Raw genomic sequence first — 21,192 nt, forward strand, 5'->3', positions numbered from 1 at the left:
TTTAGCCTGATGGCTACCATACTGACAAAATGAATTGCTGTGTCCTCAGATACATTAATTCAGACAATGCAGTGATTCTCTGCTGGGGAAGAACCCATGTATGGTGGTTAGGGGGTGTTATTGCTCATCTTTGGTATAGGGTTTTATTCCCACGACAACAACATTCCCTCCAGCTAAATACTGAAGTACACAAACAACCCAATTTGCTTAATGGCATCAGTATTTCCCAGAAGAAACAGCTAGGCTGGAGGAAGGGAGCCAGTTTCAGACTTGTCTTCCTATTTGCTCACAATGTGTTATTTTTTTAGAAAGGATTACAGCTCCTATTATATCATTTTTATCATTTTTATTTTTAATTTGTTATTCATTAAGTTTTTTTCTCTTTAATTTTCTTTATTGTTTCATTATTTTTTTTTCCCCTTTGGACAAAAGTGGCAACTTGACAACATCTAATCTAATAATGTATTTCTTTAACAAAAATAACATTAAGAGTAAATATAAAAATAAATATATCAAGTACTTCCGATTCTGAGCTCTGAGATCACAAGCCAGTTACTCCAGTTAGGGGGAGACACATGCATTTCTGCACTATGCCATCATCAGTTTCTTATGTTTTTAAGTTAGTGTTTTTCCAAATCACAACATAATACTTTTGATAATGATAATAAACTATGTTGGAACAACTGTAAAATCAAAAATGTCTTACTCCATTACCTACCATGCAGAGGTATGGAGAAACACAAAATCAGCACAAATCTAGTCTTCATACTCCAGAGGAGAGCTGCATGAGCTGTAAGTATTTCTGATTATTATGAATGAAGCAACACACACTTTCTGACCTCACATGCTTTATAACTGACAGAGGTGGCTGACTTTAAAGTTGCGCAAATTATGTACAAAGCAAAAATCAAATTGCCTCCTGACTGTATCCAGAGGTTGAAATTAGATGGGTAGTTATTATAAGCTGAGGCTTCAACCTACACCTTTTGATCACTTAAATATTGTTTCTATCTGTTCTTCCTTTTGATAACTTATTATTTTTTTATGTATTTCTATATGCATTCATTTTGAAAAATGGAAAAGAGGGAGTGAAATAAATTACATTCTGCTTTTTAATAGATTCTGTGGTTTGTGTTTGGAATAACACACCTACTTCAGTTTCTGAGCATGCCCTTGTGAACTGTGCATTCATTTCATGTTTCCTGTCTGTATGAAGTGAGCTTCCCATCTCACACCAAGTGAGTGTGATTAGACTGTGTCTCTCTGGCACAGAGAGAAAAAGATGCAAACCAATTTAGCTCTAGCTGCATCAGGGCCACCTGGGAGGTTTCAAAGGAGGGCAATGGGGAAAAGGCTAGCAGTTTGGGAGCGGGTGATGAGAGGAGTGTTGCCACCAGCCGTGCAAAATAGCACTTAAATAAGATTAGCTACACTCATGCTACTGCTTTAATCATAGAGGATATTCTGGTGGCTGTAAAACTCTGTTGATCCTTGGAAGGTGTGAGTGCTGATTACTCAAGACTGACAGGTTTATATGTGTGCTTTCTCTATGATGTATCTAGAGTTGAGGACGCTCTTGAGGGTTCACTGAGTGGAGCTGGAGTGCTAGATGAAAGCAATGAAGCTAATTTTATCGAGGAAAATCTCTCTTGATGAGGCGAAATGTGGTGTAATACATCCTGTCTAATCTGTCATTGAGTAATAATGTTCTGTACATGAACTGAATGGGACAACAAGTAAGGGGGAGAGCATTTGCATATCCTGTCTTTCGACCTTGAAAGGCGTGAAATTGCATTCTTGCAACAAGCAGAACACACAAAAGGGAAATGAGATGGTGCTCTGAATTAGCCATCTTTCTTGAAGTGAAATGTCTGGAGAGACATCTTCTCATTGAAGATGTACAACTGGCTCCATGGTGTGGGCAGCTGTGATTTGGGACTGAAAAAAAAAAAAATCCCAAAAGCTTATTCTCCTCTCCTTTTCATAATGCCTAGAGGGTCTGCTTTTCTGACACGTCCCACACAAAAATATAAATCACATTTCCTTTCATATTAAGGATTAACAAGAAATGTAGGAATATTCTTGAGACAAAATGGCTTTCTTAAGAGAAATATGTTTATTTACCAACACCAATATGTAGGAACCTTTTCAAAACTGTTTGAACTGCAGCACCCAGGAATTCTTTGTAAGCAAACCTGTCTGTGATGATGTTCTTCACCATAGGTGAGGGACAAGAAGGAGAAGATCTAGCTTCTGGATCTATGGCTCCATCCAGCTTTCTCTGGGTGGAGTGCTCAACAGTTCCTGGGGACACTTCAAATTTCATTCTTAAAAGGACAATAAGTGATTTGTAATGTTCAGGTCCTTTGCTACTATTTAGCCACATTTTACATTGAAACAAACCATTTTGCAAATTATATGGAGGTACTGATTTCACATCATAGAATCAAAATCCCTTGGTTTTTAAAACTGAATTTTTGGTTGAAACACCTTATAATGTTCTGCCTCTGTAAATGACAAAGCTGTTATCATTCATAAACTAATAATTAGTTGTGTAAAGCAAACGCTTCCCCAGGGACTTTTCCTGCTGAGTCACCTTTTCACTCAAGTCATCCAAACACAGCAGTGCTGCTCCTTTCAGGAAAACTAATGCTGATGACTTTATTACAGTGATGGAATACAGGTGTGGTGAAAGTTTGAAGTTTCTGAAAGTTCATTTTCATATCGTAGTGGAATTAATGCAGGGGGATCCAGGGGCTCAATAAAAAATTTGGGAAACTACCAGTACTTGCTTTGGGAAAAAATTAGCTGAAACATGAAGTATATGAATTGTATAGATTTTATGCTAACATGAAAAATCACTTGTATGTACCTTAAAGGTTTTGTTGTTGTTGTTGTTGTTGTTGTTGTTGTTGTTGTTGTCACTTTTGATGTGGAGCCAGCATGAGAATTTTAGTCAAGTAAGGTTAATGTATGGTGTCTCAACAACTGGGGGTGCTACAGCTCCACTTTGTGGTTTAGGCCAATGAGATGGCACCATTCTTAGCAGGGAGGAAAAGCTTTTGAAGCAGCATTTAACACTAAAATTCTACAGAGCCCTGACTTGAGCCCTATCCAACATCTCTGGAGAGACCTGAAAATGGCGGTGCACCGACGGTCCCCATCCAATCTGACCGAGTTTGAGAGGATTTGCAAAGAAATGGGCTTCAGCCAAAACAACACCTGTTCTCTCTGTCCAACCTCAGTAGAAAATTACATCCACGCCCTTTGGCACTGCCCACCTATCCATAACTTCTGGTCGGAGGTCACGAACAGGCTATCAGAGATGCTCAGCCTCAGCATCCCCACAAGCCCAACCATAGCATTACTTGGTGACCTCTCTTCATTACACATACCCAAACAGCACAAATCATTTGTACTAATATCATTAACCATTGCCAAGAAAACCATATTACTGAACTGGAAAGACAGAACAAAGGTATCCATATCCCACTGGCTCAGTCTCCTAACAGATCATTCAAACCTGGAAAAACTCACTGTTACTTTGAAAAATGACATCACATCCTATGAAAACACTTGGTCCCCCTTCCTACAATACATTCAGAGCTGATTCCTCTCACAATTCTCAACTCTCTCTCAACCTCTGACTGCTCACTTGTCTGTTTGTTTTATTTATTTGCTTATTAAATTGTTTATTTATTTATTTATTTATTTGTTTATTTATTAACTTGTTCACAATTACATATCAATCTCTGTTTTCGCCCATTCTTGATCTTCCTCCATATCTCTACCATGACATAAAATGCATAGGTATTTGGGTGTGAATAATTAAATATACAGGTGGCGGGAGGGGGGCTGGGGCTGAGCTGGGTAGGTTGGGGGGGTGAGTGTTGGCTCCCCGCCTGGCTCTCTAGTGGTGTGCACCCCCAGTGGGGGGCGGGCAAGAGCAGAACCTCGTGAGACCCACATCCCTCCATCCCGAAAATAAAACAAAGATTTACGGATAAGCGTACAGACAAACAAAATCTCACTCCTCGGGGGACAGACCTCCTCTGGAAACAGTCTGGGGGTTGTCCAGGGTAGGACGAGATAGAAGAACTGGCCAAATAATAAAAGAATAAAAATACATAAATAAATAAATAAATAAATAAAAATTTAAAATAAAAATCATGTATCTATATATATATATATATATATAGAGAGAGAGAGAGAGAGAGAGAGAGAGAGAGATAGATACACTATATTACCAAAAGTATTCGCTCACCCATTCAAATGATCAGAATCAGGTGTCCTAATCACTTGGTCTGACCACAGGTGTATAAAATCAAGCACTCAGGCATGCAGACTGTGAAACAAGACATTTGTGAAAGAATGGGCCGCTCTCAGGAGCTCAGTGAATTCCAGCGTGGAACTGTCATAGGATGCCACCTGTGCAACAAATCCAGTCGTGAAATTTCCTCGCTCCTAAATATTCCACAGTCAACTGTCAGCTCTATTATAACAAAATGGAAGCGTTTGGGAACAACAGCAACTCAGCCACGAAGTGGTAGGCCACGTAAAGTGACGGAGAGGGGTCAGCGGATGCTGAAGCGCATAGTGCAAAGAGGTCGCCGACTTTCTGCACAGTCAATTGCTACAGAGCTACAAACTTCATGTGACCTTCAGATTAGCCCAAGTACAGTACGCAGAGAGCTTCATGGAATGGGTTTCCATGGCCGAGCAGCTGCAGCCAAGCCACACATCACCAAGTGCAATGCAAAGCGTCGGATGCAATGGTGTAAAGCACGCCGCCACTGGCCTCTAGAGCAGTGGAGACGCGTTCTCTGGAGTGATGAATCACGCTTTTCCATCTGGCAATCTGATGGACGAGTCTGGGTTTGGAGGTTGCCAGGAGAACGGTACATTTCAGACTGCATTGTGCCGACTGTGAAATTTGGTGGAGGAGGAATTATGGTGTGGGGTTGTTTTTCAGGAGCTGGGCTTGGCCCCTTAGTTCCAGTGAAAGGAACTTTGAATGCTTCAGGATACCAAAACATTTTGGACAATTCCATGCTCCCAACCTTGTGGGAACAGTTTGGAGCGGGCCCCTTCCTCTTCCAACATGACTGCACACCAGTGCACAAAGCAAGGTCCATAAAGACATGGATGACAGAGTCTGGTGTGGATGAACTTGACTGGCCTGCACAGAGTCCTGACCTGAACCCGATAGAACACCTTTGGGATGAATTAGAGTGGAGACTGAGAGCCAGGCCTTCTCGACCAACATCAGTGTGTGACCTCACCAATGCGCTTTTGGAAGAATGGTCAAAAATTCCTATAAACACTCTCCTCAACCTTGTGGACAGTCTTCCCAGAAGAGTTGAAGCTGTAATAGCTGCAAAAGGTGGACCGACATCATATTGAACTCTATGGGTTAGGAATGGGATGGCACTTCAGTTCATAGTATGAGTAAAGGCAGGTGAGCGAATACTTTTGGTAATATAGTGTATCTATGGACTATCTATATGTATATACATATACATATAGATACTCCTAGATAGATAAATAGTTAGATAGATAGTTAGATAGATAGATAGATAGATAGATAGATAGATAGATAGATAGATAGATAGATTGATATTACAAGAAAATTAACATAAAAGACAACAAAACTATATTTATGATGATTAAATTGACATTTAAATGTCATATCAGTGATGCTGGATGGACATCAGATTTCTTGGGCTTACAAGCATATGAACACAAACCAAAATGTCTCTTGACATAAGTCCAGATCACATCAAATGGAGGTCTGGGGCTTAGTGAAAATCATCTTGGGGGTCCCCACAGCTCTAAGTTTCATGATCATCATGATCTAACTGCTCAACTAAATGCAATACACTGTAGGTCACTGGGATGCCAGGGCTGATCACCACTTGGTGTACACAAGATGTATAGTGATAAAACTATAGTATTGATATGACAGTATTTATGGGACAACTATTTTCAAACTCATAATGTTTAAGCTAATGTTTCAACCAGACAAAAAGCTATCAGCAATTTGGCCAGCAGCCTTTTGAATCAGTGAATATGATTTAACTCTTTGCAGTGGCTGTGACTGCTCAACAGATCAGGGAAATGGAAAAATCCATGCCCTGCTGATCTGGAGCTTGTGTCTGAGGAATGCAATGCACCATTCCAATCCTCAGGATGGATTGTGCACTGATATTGCAGCTGTTAGCTTGTTCGCCGGCCTGGCTTATTTTTTCATGACTCATTATTATTATTTATTATTATTATTATTATTATTATTTTGTTGCACTTTTACAACTGTTCCAGACATTTTTTGCTTATTTGCTGATCGGCTTTTATCCCATGTTTTTGAAAGAAATCAAGTGACTATGCACAGGTTTCAAAGGGTTAACCCTTTGAAACCTGGGGAATTCTGCTACATTACTTTCAAAAACATGGGGAAAAAAGGCAATTAAGAGTGATGAATTTAGTGATGGAAATAGCAAAACATGTTTACAAGAACATTTAAAAAATGTGGAAAAAAAGAGCAAAAAAATGACAAGAGAGCTGTATTTATATTAAAATGATACATTTAAAGGTCAGATCAATGGATCAGATCTCTTCTGTTTAAAAAACTGCAAAAGGCATATAGGCCTCAGCCCCATGTGTTCAGACGTTATTAGGTTCTATAAAAAGCTACAATTGTTGGCAGTAGACAGATTTTATTTATAATTCAGAACAAAATATTCTTTCAATCCCAATGTAAATAACTGCCACATTTGAGTCTCAAGATGAATTCATTTCACTGTACAACAAACTTTATTTTCAAGGGAAAAAATATAGAACTTCAATAAATATTGTGGAAACATCAATTATACAGACATACAAATAGACTAACGTTCAAAAAAACAAAAAACAAACTTATGTTCTACAGCTAACACCTTCTCAAAGTTCAATATTTTCGTAGAGAGCATACAGTAGGTGGTAATACTGCCTTTGGGAATATTCAGAAAATGAGACTTTGAATGAACAGAATCCTAAAGTTGCAACTGTTTGATATGACATCTAGTGGGGTTTTGGAGCAGTTTGACAGACCTCAGTCTCTACCTCCACATTAGCTCTTACTAAAAACTATTTTCATTTCTGCTCCCAAACCACTTTGTTAACAATTTAAGTGGACCATACCAATGATTTTATATGTTTTATATGATTTTATATGATTTCATAGCCTAATATCTACAAAATGTATATACTTGACATTTCTGCTAATCTTTTCCACGTAAGCAGGTGTATTTTGTAATTACCATATCATTTTCCTCACATTTTATCCATTGGTTTCTATTCATTCTACTACAATATGAAAATTTATTCTCATATTTCAGATTGGGTCAAGTGAAATGGTGGTATCACCACCAGAAAACAGTCCCTGGGGAAACATTTGCTTTATCTGGCCTATTATTAGTTCTGTGGTTTATAAATGGTGTTGACTTTGTTAGCCGCAGAAGCGGAACATTATAAAGGTGGCTGTTTCAACCAAAAATTCATATTTGAAAAACGAGGGATTTTGATTTTATGTTTTGAAATCTCTCTATGATCTGCAGAATGGTTTGCTGCAATGTAAAATGTGGGGAAATTGTAGTAAACAGGCCAGACATTCAAAATCTCTGGTAAGGTCCATTAAAGTGAAACCCCCCCTTTGATACATAGACAGCTGAATCATGCTTTTTGTTCATGAACATCCCTCCCAAAGTTAGAAATAAAGGCTAAAAACAATCAAGGCTACATGTAATGGATTCTAAATTTGAGTGGGTGTTCAAGCACTGGTTGAACTGTCCACAATCACAGAGATAAAAAGTGTGAGTTCAAGGGTGGACTTCATCTTTAACTTGCCAAACACGCTTTACACGCTGGAGATCATACATTGAGTAATGTGCATAAGATAGCTCCAAGAGACTGGACTAAGGAGGAGAAAAAAATCAAAAATATCAACTTTTTGCCAGCACTATCCCACTCTACAACATCACCTCCAGAAGGGCATGAAAAAGCAGACAGTCATTCCAGACCATGGCCAAAATATGTGTATTGCATAGCCGACAGTGAACTGGAGGTGATCGTGCACGGCTTTTCTGAACAACAGCTGCTCAGGCTCAGGCAGTCTCACTTCCTGTTGAAATTCCAAGGTCTGACACAAGCTTCTGCATGACGCTGGGGTCACACAGATGACATGTGACAAATCAGCCTAGTAGTAAAGAATGTGGATGTCACTAGAGCTCAGCCACACAGGTGATGATAGCATCGATCTCAACCCAAAGTTGACATGAGCTGCATCTCTAGGCATTTTCCACAATCAGCAAACTTCTGGCAAGCTTTTCTTTGGTTGTGAAAACAAAAGTCAGACTGACAAAAACAACTGGATTGGACTATGCTGAGGTTCAGTCCGTTTCAGAGTGATATGCAAAAAGAAGGAGAGCACATTTAAAAGAAGGCTTTGAGATCTGAGTGACAGTGTGCAACAGCATCAAACAACACAAATATCCCATTTCCATTTGGCAAATGCATCAAGGCAGTAACAAAAAGGAAGAGAAAGGAGACTCCAAATGGGACAGGCAACCTGAACCACAGTGTTTCTGTCGCTTCCCCATCTGTAAGTGCTAGAGATCCATCTGTCTTCTGCATACATTTCACCAGAGGAAGAACACAGCAGTAGTCTCTTGCAGGCTTTTTTCTTTTTAAGAGCAACCATCGCACTGGCAAAACCTCCTCCACCATCTTCACATTTTTTTGGATGGCAGAAGTTAAAAATGACACTGTTTTTGTCTGACTGTTTTAGACCAGAAAGGAGTGTAATGTCATTTCTGAGGAAACTGGATGAGGAAAACAAAAAACCAAGCTAGGATAGACACATCTCCCACTACTGCCTTATTGTAATCAACACAGAGCAAGTCTGGCATCACAAGACAGAAAATCGATTGGCTCCGGTTTTCCTCCTCTCAGAGCTTTTCCAGCTAGTTGTGCACTCCTCCTGTGGCACTGTGTAAGGGCAACTTGCTTCAGAGACTTGGAGCATATCCAAACCAAGGGCAATACAGATGATTTAAAGTGCAGAGCAGCACATTATCTCTCTACTTGGCACATGGGAATGACTCTATGCGTTGTGCCCATTCCCTGTTTCTTGCCCCTATACTGTCCACAGCAGTCTTGGTAAATTATTCCAATCACATAACTGTACAGCTCTTGGCCTTATCCTTGCGCAGGTCAGGTGCTACTGCTGTCAGTTCAGGCCTGCTGGGCATGTGAGAGATCCTCTTGGTGGCCCTGGAGGACTTGCTGCGTTTCACGTTCTTGTTGTTCTTGTTGACACAGGCCAGCGTGGCCACATGGAAAATGTCTCTGACGCTGTTCTCAGACTGGAGGGAAGAGCACTCGATGTAGGGAGCACTCAGCTGCTTTGCCATGTTGGAGCCCTGGGAAAAGAAACAGATGGCAATCATTAGATATTTCTGGAACAAGGTTTATTTATTTAGCCATTTATGACAAGCATGTGTCTTAAGGCTTTTTGAAACCATATTATATACCAAACTAGATCACTATATATACATACGTACACACACACACACACACACACACACACACATATACAGTGCTTTCAGAAAGTATTCAAACCCCCTTCACTTTTTTCACTTTTGTTATGTTGCAGCCTAATGCTACAATGGTTTAAATTCATTTTTTCTCTCATTAATCTTCTCTCAGTACCCCATAATGACAAAGTGAAAACAGAATTTTAGAAATTTTTGAAAATTTATTAAAAAGGAAAGACTCTTTACTCAGTACTTAGTTGAAGCACCTTTTGCAGCAATTACAGCCTCGAGTCTTTTTGGGTATGACACAAAAAGCTTTGCACACCTGGATAGGGGGATTTTCTGCCGTTCTTTGCAAATCCTCTCAAGCTCGGTCAGGTTGGATGGGGACCATCGGTGGACAACTATTTTCAAGTCTTTCCAGAGATGTTCAATAGGGTTCAAGTCAGGGCTCTGGCCGGGCCGCTATAGGACATTCACAGAGTTGTCCCTGAGTCACTCCTGTGTTGTCTTGGCTGAGTGCTTAGGGTCACTGTCATGTTGGAAGGTGAACCTTCGGCCCAGTCTGAGGTCCTGAGTGCTGTGGAACAGGTTTTCATTGAGGATATCTCTGTACTTTGCTCCATTAGCTTTCCCTCAACCCTGACCAGTCTCCCAGTCCCTGCTGCTGAAAAACACCCCCACATCATGGTGCTGCCACTACCATACTTTACTGTTGGGATGGTATTGGGCAGGTGATGAGCGGTGCCTGGTTTCCTCCAGACGTAACGTTTGGAAATGAGGCCAAACAGTTGGTTTCATCAGACCAGAGAATCTTGTTTCTCACAGTCTGAGAGTCCTTCAGGTGCTTTTTTGCAAACTCCAAGCAGGCTTTCATGTGTTTTGCACTGAGGAGAGGCTTCTGTGTAGCCACTCTGCCATAAAGCCCAGATCAGTGGAGGGCCACAGTGATGGTTGTCCTGCTGGAGCTTTGTCCACATGGGACCTCTAGAGCTCAGTCAGAGTGACCATGGGGTTCTTGGTAACCTTTTGATGGCTCAGTTTGGCTCTTGGAAGAGTCCTGATTGTGTCAAACTTCTTCCATTTGTGCAGCAGTGCAGCAGAATTTTTTGTAGCTTTCCCCAGATCTGTGCCATGCAGCAACCCTGTCTCTGAGCTCTGATATGCACTGTCAGCTGTGAGGCCTTCTATACAGAGGTGTGTGCCTTTCCAAATCATGTCCAATCAATTTAATTTACCACAGGTGGACTCTAATCAAGGTGTAGAATCATCTCAGCAACCATCAATAAATTTGCAAAAATTTCTAAAATTCTGTTTTCACTTTGTCATCATGGGGTACTGAGTGTAGATTAATGAGAGAAAAAAATGAATTTAAACAATTGTAGCATCAGGCTGCAACATAACAAAAGTGAAAAAGTGAAGGGGGTCTGAATACTTTCTGAATGCACTGTATGCACTTACACAGACAGAGGTTCTTGTTGGAAATGCCAGTGTCTTACACCTCATCCATACTAACAGTGATGCAAGCGATACATAATGTTGTCCATGCGAGATGAGACAGCTGGTTGTAAAAACAATATTGAGTACGTTTACATGCACACCTTATTCCTGTTTTAACCGGAATATTGCGAATATTCCGGTTGCGCACATGTCATGTAAACACACACCAAACCTCATTAAGGTCATATTCCGGTTGGAGAGAATTCCGAATAAGACCCCTGGCATATGCCTGTTCCAACCGGAATATTGAGGCATGTAAACACCTTAGTCGGAAAACTCCCCGAACCGGAATAATTAGTCACGACTGCGCATGCTCGATTCGCAAGGAATTCTGGGACGTCTTTGTTGCTATGGTTACTGCAAGCGGGGAAAACCATAGACATAATATACATATATTACATCTATGGGTCTATAAAACGACATGGCGCACACTACAGCATGGCGAAAAGCAGCAAGAGCCACGAGACTGCAGTCTGCCTTCAGCTGATCAAAGACTTAAATATCATTGAGGATATTGATGGGAGAAAAAACAGAAATAGCAAGAGAAGAAGAAGAAGACTTCTTCTTTTGTATTTCCGGCAGACCAGACGCCTATACGCGTACTGCTAAAATCTGTAATAAACAGCATAAGAATTGATTATGCATTTATTTGTCCCCTTGGGGAAATTGATTTGCAGCAGAGAACTCTCATGGCATTTCATTATATAGAACAACAACTGAACACATCCACAGCCATACAAGCACACCAGCTATACATTAGAAACAGGAAATAAATAATGTTTGTAAACACTTCTATTCTGGAATAATAATAATAATAATAATAATAAAAAAAAAAAAAACACTTGGGCCAGACCAGCTGGACACCCTGTTACCTGGTTGTGTTTAAGAATTTGATGGCTTGTGGAATAAACGAGTGTTTGGACCAGTTTTTCGTGAACAGGGGGCGCAGTAGCGTCGTGCAGATGGCAGAAGTTTCAAACAGTTAGTAAGTGGATGTCTGTCATCACTCATAATTGAATTTGCCTGTCTCAAAACACGGTCTTTATAGGTGCCATCGAGGCTTGGAAGAGATGTACCTAAAAGTTTACTGGCTGTTGTTACAATCGTCCTTGTAGCACTTTTCTGAGCCTCAGAGGCATTTCCAAACCAGCAGATAATACAAAAGCACAAGACACTTTCAATAAAAGCACAAGGTAAGGGTGTGTAAGTGTGTGTCATCAGACTTGTTAGCAGCTACATGCCTAGTCACAGGACACTCTACGAGTGGGACTGGCCTGAGAAGAAGGGGCCCACTGAAATCTGAGTATCTGTATTGAAGTTAGGCCGCTTAATAAACTGTGATACACCTCATCCACACCCATGCCCCATTTTGGCCAAGGGATGCAAAAAGCTATGCAGTTCTTCCTCAGCCCATGACCAACCTTCCTACCAAATTATTGGAAATATGAACATCAGAACGAGCACATGGCCAAATGATTAATAGACACACACCAATTCAAAGTCCCACCCCTCCAACTGGTGGGGGAAAACTACATCAAAACACTCCTGCCTATGGGCTACCTATGCACAATTGTAACCGGAGCAACAATGAGCATGTGCCCCATAGTTCTAGCAGCTACAAATTGTGGTTATTGGTAATCTGGATAGAAAAATGCAACATGCAGAAGGAAATTACACATCCTCAATCTTTAAAAAATGTCATAAATGACATAAAGAATGTTGATTAAGACAGTGTTTGCCAATGTTTCTTCTAAGACAGTGGTGTACAATCCTGCAACGCACAGAGTCTGCAGCTTTTCTTTCCAACCGAACTCCACATGAGTTTCTGTGGTGTTTGGCTGGAGTGAAAACCTGCTGTCTCTTCCATGGTACAGGACAGCAGACACTTAACACTGCTGTCTGCTCTGGTAATCTGAATAGGTTGGACAGATCTGCTGGGCAGAAAAATACCAATATGGCCATTCTTGGGCTTTTGCACCAAAGCTAAAGCTATTGTGGGCAGGTCAAATGATTCAAACAGCAGAAGTGTGACAGTGTGACATTCCTCATCCCTACAAATCAGAACTGGACACAAGAACTCACCAGATCATATGACACTGGTGTCTGTCTGTGATTGGACAGCTCCACCAGCGTGCTCAGGTCTGTTCGGAGGTCTGACTTGCATCCAACCAGCAGAATTTTGGTGTTGGGACAAAATTCCTGAATTTCTCCTTTCCACTGGAATAATATATGAAAAGAAAAGTTAGCAAGAAAAATTAAACTAGTGTAAGAATATTTGACCCAAAGATAGGGGCTGGGCAATATATTGATATTATACTGATATTATGATACAAGGTAAGATATCGTCTTAGATTTTGGATACTGTAGTGTCATGATATGACATAAGTATTTCCTTGTTATAAAGGCTGCAATTAAAGTAAAAAGATGCAATTTTCTAAGCTTGTTGGATTATCATATCCAAAATGCTAATGACAATGAAAAATCTCTTGTGTTTACAGGCAGACTATGCAGGCTGAAAGGGGAGGTCGCATCACTTTTACTAATGTAAATGATAAGTCTGAGGAAAAATAAAATCCCTCAAGTTCACAGTCTGAGTGCTGGATGCCGAGGCTGATAACCCATGGCATTTAAGTAACACTTTTAAATGTCTGTTCAACCCAATGTTTTGATATCACATGTCAACAAAAACAAACAAGAAGAAGCAAAATCCTCATATTTTGCTTTATGATGATGTGACAGCTGTAAATATGAGGCATGTGTAAATTTGTTTGTTGTTGTTGAGAATCAATTAATTAATTAATTAATTAATTGGGCATTCATCATTTTTTATTATATCATAACAAAGTGGTGTGCCCTGCCCCCACAGCCTGCTGACTAGCTTTAGCCACTAGGGCTAGCTTTAGCTAACAAGCTAAGGTTTTTCCACTGTTTTATTGAAATATCCATCACAGAAAACAAAGCATTTGGAGACTTAATATATCAAACATGATCTTATGTTTGAAACTATTAGCTGTGGCTTGCTGAGGCAATATCACATCATATTTCTTGCCATTCACAGAAAGGTCTGACATCATGAACTGACATTTTGAAATGTAATTACTCAGCCAATTCATGTTACATCTAGAATCCCGATTTACCCACAGTGATAATGTGCACTTCCATTAGGGGACCAACTGGGAGCTACGTCTGGACAGAGTAGGCCTACCCTCTAATCTCCTGAACTGGGTGTCACAAAGATCCAAGATCACATGCCTCTTCTTTTGCCTCGCCTGTCCCTGAGTGGCTACACTCTGAGTTACAACCCTAGAGTTTTACCAGACTGGGTACTTCTCAAGCTTTCTGAACTACTGATGCAAAACACTGGCCTTTTCAGAGAAGGCAAGGGGCCTGTATAAAACCCATGCCATGAGAAGCGCACTACCTTCTTCAGCACACTGTCTAAAGTCTCTGGTCTGCTGATGTCAAAGCAGATGAGGACCGCATCAGCATCAGGGTAGGAGAGAGGTCGTACATTGTCATAGTAGGGTGAACCTGCAAAAAAAAAAAAAAAAAAAAAGCAAAAAGATCAGGCACAGGAGAAAAACATCCTTAAAGATCAAGACCAGCTGAGTGCACAGCTGTTAGGTGTAACAGAACATAGGTGACCTGTGACCTGTGACCTGTACAGATCATCCCCATCTTTTCGGTACACATATGACCTGCGGATTACTGTGGACAATTGTTGCCATCATGGTGAAATAAAATTTAACTACAGCTATTGGTCATTAAAGCATTAAAGACAGACAAGAGAGATGCATGCTGTGCAAAAAGAGAGCAAATGAGTGAAAAACAAATGCACCCATAGTACAGCCATGTGAAGTATTGCTGTCCTATTGCCCGCACTGCAAAAGCTGCCAGGACGGATGGAAATACAAGCTTCACAAGTCTCCTGCATCAACTCCTTTCCTGTCATGAGAAGGACAGCTTCACTGGGACTATTCTTCAAAATGAATGAAGTAGATATAAACCAGCAAACAACATGATTTTGACATTGATCCAAAGCCAAAACAATATTCTGAGGCATCACCCATTTGTCACTGAATCATCATCAGTGCTCTTTCCAGTCCCCTTGCCACCAAAACAGTGGTAATTATTTCTTTCCTAGAATTGCCACAGTATCACCACGTAGCAGCGCCCCAATTCAGTGACAGACGTGTTTTTGTGCATTCTTCGAAACATTTTCTTAGCTTTGAGACACCACTTAGAATTATGTTGTCTACTGGGCAAGGCACACTTCATTTTGGGAAAAAACAGTTCCTTTGAAGCACTTGGTCTCATGACAGGGAATGAGCTGACAGGTCAAACTTGGAGGATCATTATTCTCACATGGAACAAGAAAATACCACTACATGGGTAAGAGCTGTCTTTAAAAAGCACCGTACGAGTGATTCTGAATGTTTGGCCCATTTACTACAATTTATCCACATTTTTTTCACTGGCACATTACTCAATGTACGATCTCGATTGTTGTTTTTAGCCTTTATTTCTACCTTTGGGAGGGATGTTCATGAACAAAAATCATGATTCAGCTGTTTATGTTTGGTATAATATAATCTGATGAGACTGAATTCTGAATATGGAATTAATTCAACTTAAAAGTAGCAGAGTATCTGAACTTCCTGAAATGTGCCAGTGCCAGCAACTTGAGGAATTTTGTTTTTTCCAGACTCCCCCCTTGGAGATCCCTGAAGAACACCAAAAAGAGGAAGAGCAGCATTCTCCTAACCCCTGATCTCTGACAAGAGATGGAGATGGAGGAGAGAGTATGGGTATTTCATCATCACTGTCAAAGAGAGGGAGGGGGGTGTAAGCATGTGTAGCATGTATGGGGAGGAAGGCTTAGTCTATTGAAGGAATGCAGATAATAATAAGGTAGGATACATGCAGTGACTAGGGGCAGACTCCTCCATTCCTAACATGATCAACATTCACAGGATACTTTTTAAACTACTTGGCTTCCAGCTGTAGTAAATAATCCCAGGAGATTTACAACAGGATCAACATAGTTCATCCGGATGTGAATATTGGACCAGAGCCATGAACAAGCACATGGCCATCATGTTAGATCATGGAAGGACAACTGTAAGGACAAACCTGTCCATCAGGACGTTCTAAGTGGAACATCTCTAGCGTTCAAGCAACAAGTAAATTCATGCAAAGAATTTTTGTGGATTTCCTATAGTCCTTGTTTGTTTTAAGTCAGGACATTTGTCTTGAAATTGTTGGAGCCATGTCTATGACATGCTCTAAGTAACAGAGGTCACAAGGCAACGCCAACAGACTGTGACAGCCACTTCTGGATATGATAGTGGTGATTTCTTTTGAACTGTGGCAGCTTATGAGCCTCAGCAAATTTAGTTATTCATCTGTAAATGTAACTGTAATTGCAACCCTCCAAACTGAACATGTTTTTGTTTTTTTTGTCCAAGTAAATCTCCCTTTTATCCAATGTCAGTTATGCCTGTTGTTATACCCATAATCTGAATGGCTAACATTAGCACGGTGCCCATCTAGCTTTAGCTTTCATCTAGCTCTCATCTAGCTTCTCATACCTACTAGGCCACACACAGGCCTCTACTGATCGTAACCAGAGTTAATATAGCTTGTGAGCACATCGCTAAAAAGCTTTACAGGACTGTGGTCTATTACAGCCATGTTGCTGAATGGATGATGAGGAAATAGACAAACAATGACACAGAGTACAGGCGTCCAGGGGAGGATGGGGACGACATGCCAGTTGACTGACACCTCATTAGCTCCATTTGCCTTCAGCCTTCAGCCCTTGGCCTGATCCCCCGAGCCAGAAATACACACACAACACACACACGCAAACACACACACATCTCCGCATGGTAAACAAACACCACTGCAGCTGCTGTGTCTGGATAAAGCTAAGCGCAGGTGCTTCTGGTTGGGCTTCATAAGTGAGTCCTTTGCAACAAATGAGGTATACGGGGATTTTTTTTCCCCTTGCAGACTGGAAATGAAAAATAGTCTGACTGAAGCAATACAAAATAACCATACCAGCCCAGGGACAAAGCCATTCATGACAATGGAAGACTGTTTGGACAAAATGGAAACCCTCAGACCTATTCATCATGTGCACATTTGAAGGAATAACATTTCGTTGGCTGTGTCTTCAATTTGTAAGCCTATCAAGGAGCGCTAGAGACCTCTGTTCCATCTGACTGCTGAAATGGATCCTGACATTAATCTCATGGCGATGATGGAGAACATGATCTAACGTGCTGAGACCAGTGTTCTTCAGGGACCATAGAGAGACATCGTTTTTTAACAACAATGACGAAATATTGTTTTCATCAGCAAATTAAAAAAGAAACAAAAATGAACCTCTGTTGATGAAAAGTATGACAAAATATAATGGCATTTTTATCAATAAATTAAAAAAAAGACAAAACCCCAAAAAAGAGACAAATGAAAACATCTCCTGCTCCTGACCTTGTTTAGAAGAGAACAGATATCTGTGCAAGCTTCACTTTTGATATTACATACAGCATAAAAACAAGTGTGATACAAAATACAAAAAGCTATAATGAGTAAAGCACCACAATATATTTTTGTTCATCAATATCCAGAACACTTGAGGACAAAATGTGTAGAAAAATACCCTCTACTACAGGCAGAGTTCAGCTAAACACTGCTGCCAGATGACAGGCCTATGAACAATGGAGCCTTTGAGGGGAAAGGCTGAGTCTATTGTGGATAATATGAAAGACGGACTTAGTTTCACTGTGCACTGAAACTACATTGTCAACAGGGGACATACCAGTCACATCAATCACAAATACATACTTCCCCTTGAGAGCAAAGAAAATAGATTTTACAAACAATCAGATGAGCATTCTTTAAGTTTTTCTTATTCTTAAGCCCTTTCCCCTCTTTTCATCATTGCTTATAGGACTCGACAATACGGACAAAATCAAGTATAACAACATTTTTGACCAAATACCTTAATACTGATATTGTGGCATTATTATAGGGATAACTACTGGTGCTTTCCTAAGATATTTACATGAGGAGATTTTTAATTAACAAATAGTAATGTGGATGTGGTGATCAAGCAGGCAGAGGTAGATAAAACAGTAAATAAAACATGTACATTATGATTTAGTCTTAGCCTTACTGGTAACATATATCAGGCAAAGTCATGCTGGGACAGAAAAGGGCCTTCCCCAAACTGGTCCCACAAAGCTGGAAGCAGAGAATTATCCAAAATGTCTTGGTGAGCTGAAGCGTTCAGATTTCCCTTCAGTGGAACTGAGGGGCCGAGGCCGAGCCCAGAAACACCAGCCCACAGCGTTATCCCTCCTCCAGCAAACTGCACAGTCGGCACACTGCAGTCAGGCAGGGAACGTCCTCCTGGCGTTCACCAAACCCAGACTCGTCCATCAGACCGCCACATAGAGAAGCGTGATTGGTTGCTCCACAGAACACATTTCCACCGCTCCAGAGTCCAGTGACGACGTGTTTTCCACCGCTCCATCCGACGCTTGGTGTTGTGCTTGGTGATGTGAGGCTGCATGCAGGAAACCCATGTCATGAAGCTCCCAGTGCTCAGTTTCTGTGCTGATGTTGATGCCAGAGGAGGTTTGGAGCTCTGCAGTTACTGAGTCAGTAGAGCGTTGGCCACTTTTACACACTATGCACCTCGGTGACCCCGCTCTGTAACTTTACATGGTGCTGGCGCTGGTGGGTGAGTCGCTGTGGTTCCTAAACACTTCCACTTTGCAATAATCCCACTTCCAGCTGATGGTGGAATATCTAGGAGGGAAGAAACTTCACCAGCTGACTTGTTGCAGCGGTGGCTTCCTGTTACATTAACTATTAGAGCAGCATGCTGGAATTCAGTGAGCTCTTTAGAACAAGCCACTAATGTTTTTAAAGACAGACTGCATGGCTAGCTGCTGGATTTTATTCACCTGTGGCAACAGGACTGAATGAAACACCTGAATTCAATGATTAAGAGTTTTCAACCATATTAAAGCAATCCAATTTAAGATATTACACAGAAAACATATATCTCCTAACCATGGACATATTTTCAATTCATCATTCTCATCTTTACATCTCAAATGCAAGACTGAAATTGGCACTTGAAATCGATAATGGTCATGCTATAAGCTACAAAGGTATTGGTCCAATATACTCTAAGAAATGAAGAAAATCTTGGGCACTGACTTAGAACTAGCTCCCCTATCATTGAAACTAGGCCTACCCTGTAGACATGTAACCTCCACAGGCAACAGAAGGTTGTGCAAAATAATGACCTCCTGCTGCAAGAAATAACAGTCTTCTGCAGTGGACTTATGATAAGTCATAAGGTGAGTATTTGACAATAAATAAATAAATAAAAATACTGGAACTGGTGGCATTGGAATATCTTACAGGTATATTACATTCTAAATTGCTCACTTTTATGGAGAACGGGAACCAGTCGCAAACTATCTGGACTGTAACATGTTAACCACTGTAATGTATAGAATTATGAAGGAGACCCAATACCACTGCCTATATAAGAGTTTCACATTTCTTTGAATTGAGCTGGCCTTTAGTTTGTTTGTTTGTATGTGTTTTAATTTGTACTGGAATTTTTCTCTGCTTACCCCAACCACTGATGACTTTGAACTGAAACTGAAAAGTAGAGGACTTTTAACTGACTTGAAACAAAACCATATCCCCCTACTTAAATGGTGGAAAAAAACAGCATCTCTCTACCTATCCCTGAGGTTCTGTGACTTCCCAAAGGGTCTAACTAGCGAACTAGCCGAGGGGAAACTTCACTACATGAGACAAACAAGAGCTGGGTGCTGCTTCTGGGTGACGTCACATTTCTAATGAGCTTCATTAAGACCTCTTCACATGAGGAAAACAAAGAAACAAGGCCACACCCTGCAAGGTGCAAGACTGCTTCCTACTTTTTAGCTTATTTTCTGAGGCACACTGCAGTCTACTTTCACTTAAAGAGCACCAGCCTCATTCACCGCATGGCTGATGAAGAGGATTCATGTTCAAACATGAACCATTTTGAAATGCACAGGTTGCAACAGAGGGAGGTCAGCCTGAGGGAAGGAGCAGCCCACACAGAGATGAGCAAACTCCACTTGTTGTGCTCCAAACACCTGCAACGCTCTGCTCTACATAGTGGTATGTAATGATTTTGGTACGTTCTGCGGTAGGTTCAGCATAACACCTTAACAAGACACAAAATGGAGGTATAACAGAGCTACAAAACCCTATCTTGCACCATCAGTACAGGTGGTACAAAGAGTGCGTATCACCCCTATTTTAAAGAAAAACCCACCCCAGAGCACGTTCACTCTGACTCACCACTGTGCATGATGCACCTGCCATTTCTGAAGCCATGTTGTTATTAACTTTTGAAACCTGCTAAATTCACTTGATATCTTTCAAAAATGTGGTAATGAGCAAATTGCCAAAATTACCTGATAATTATAAAAATGAAAAAACAGACTACAAAAAAAAGAAAAAAAAGAAAAATTACCTAAAGCTATATATCCAATTACTAAAATTACATGAAAAGGGGAATTGGGAGAGCTGTGTGGGCCCTCAAACAGGCAAACATGAATCAGGTGCTCTTTCTTACGTTTGTCTCCCTTTCAAATCAACATCCTGTGTACAATATGACCAGCAAACCCAACAATACAACCAAGGCACACTGCTCAACCGAAGAAAAAAAAAAAAATTACAAAAGCCTTTATTACTACATGGATGATTTCAAAACCTGGCAGCTGACCAACACGTTTCAGCTCCAGGAGCCTTCATCAAGCTGCATCTGGGTTTGCTAGTCATATTCTACACAGGCTGTTGATTTGAAAGGGGGTATTTTTTTTAAATGGCACATTTAAATGTCAGATCAGTGATGCTGATCTGACATTAAGATTTCTTGTGTTTAAATGCTTGTGAAAGGCCTTTGAAAGGTGAGCAAATTCACGTGATTTCTCTCAAAAACATGGGAAAGTGCAAATGAACAAAGCAAACATGTTTGTTTGGTACAGACCCGAGTGAAAACATCATTTTAATAGCTTTTTCAGTGAAAATGTGA

General features: G+C 40.6%; 1 protein-coding gene across 1 annotated transcript in view; it reads right to left on the bottom strand.

Moving 5' to 3' along the window:
- Nucleotides 1-6,783: 6,783 nt before the first annotated feature.
- The window catches only part of LOC115380142 (rho-related GTP-binding protein RhoE), a 17,041-nt gene continuing 2,632 nt past the window's right edge, over nucleotides 6,784-21,192 (bottom strand). Inside the window, exons 3-5 of the mRNA XM_030081228.1 lie at nucleotides 14,491-14,600; nucleotides 13,152-13,286; nucleotides 6,784-9,455 (exon numbers count right to left, since the gene is read on the bottom strand). Coding sequence (XP_029937088.1) covers nucleotides 9,207-9,455; nucleotides 13,152-13,286; nucleotides 14,491-14,600 — 494 coding nt within the window. The 3' untranslated portion in view covers nucleotides 6,784-9,206. The remainder of the gene's footprint in view (nucleotides 9,456-13,151; nucleotides 13,287-14,490; nucleotides 14,601-21,192) is intronic.

Source organism: Myripristis murdjan, chromosome 21 (genome assembly GCF_902150065.1).
Source record: "Myripristis murdjan chromosome 21, fMyrMur1.1, whole genome shotgun sequence".
Classification (NCBI taxonomy): Eukaryota; Metazoa; Chordata; class Actinopteri; order Holocentriformes; family Holocentridae; genus Myripristis; species Myripristis murdjan.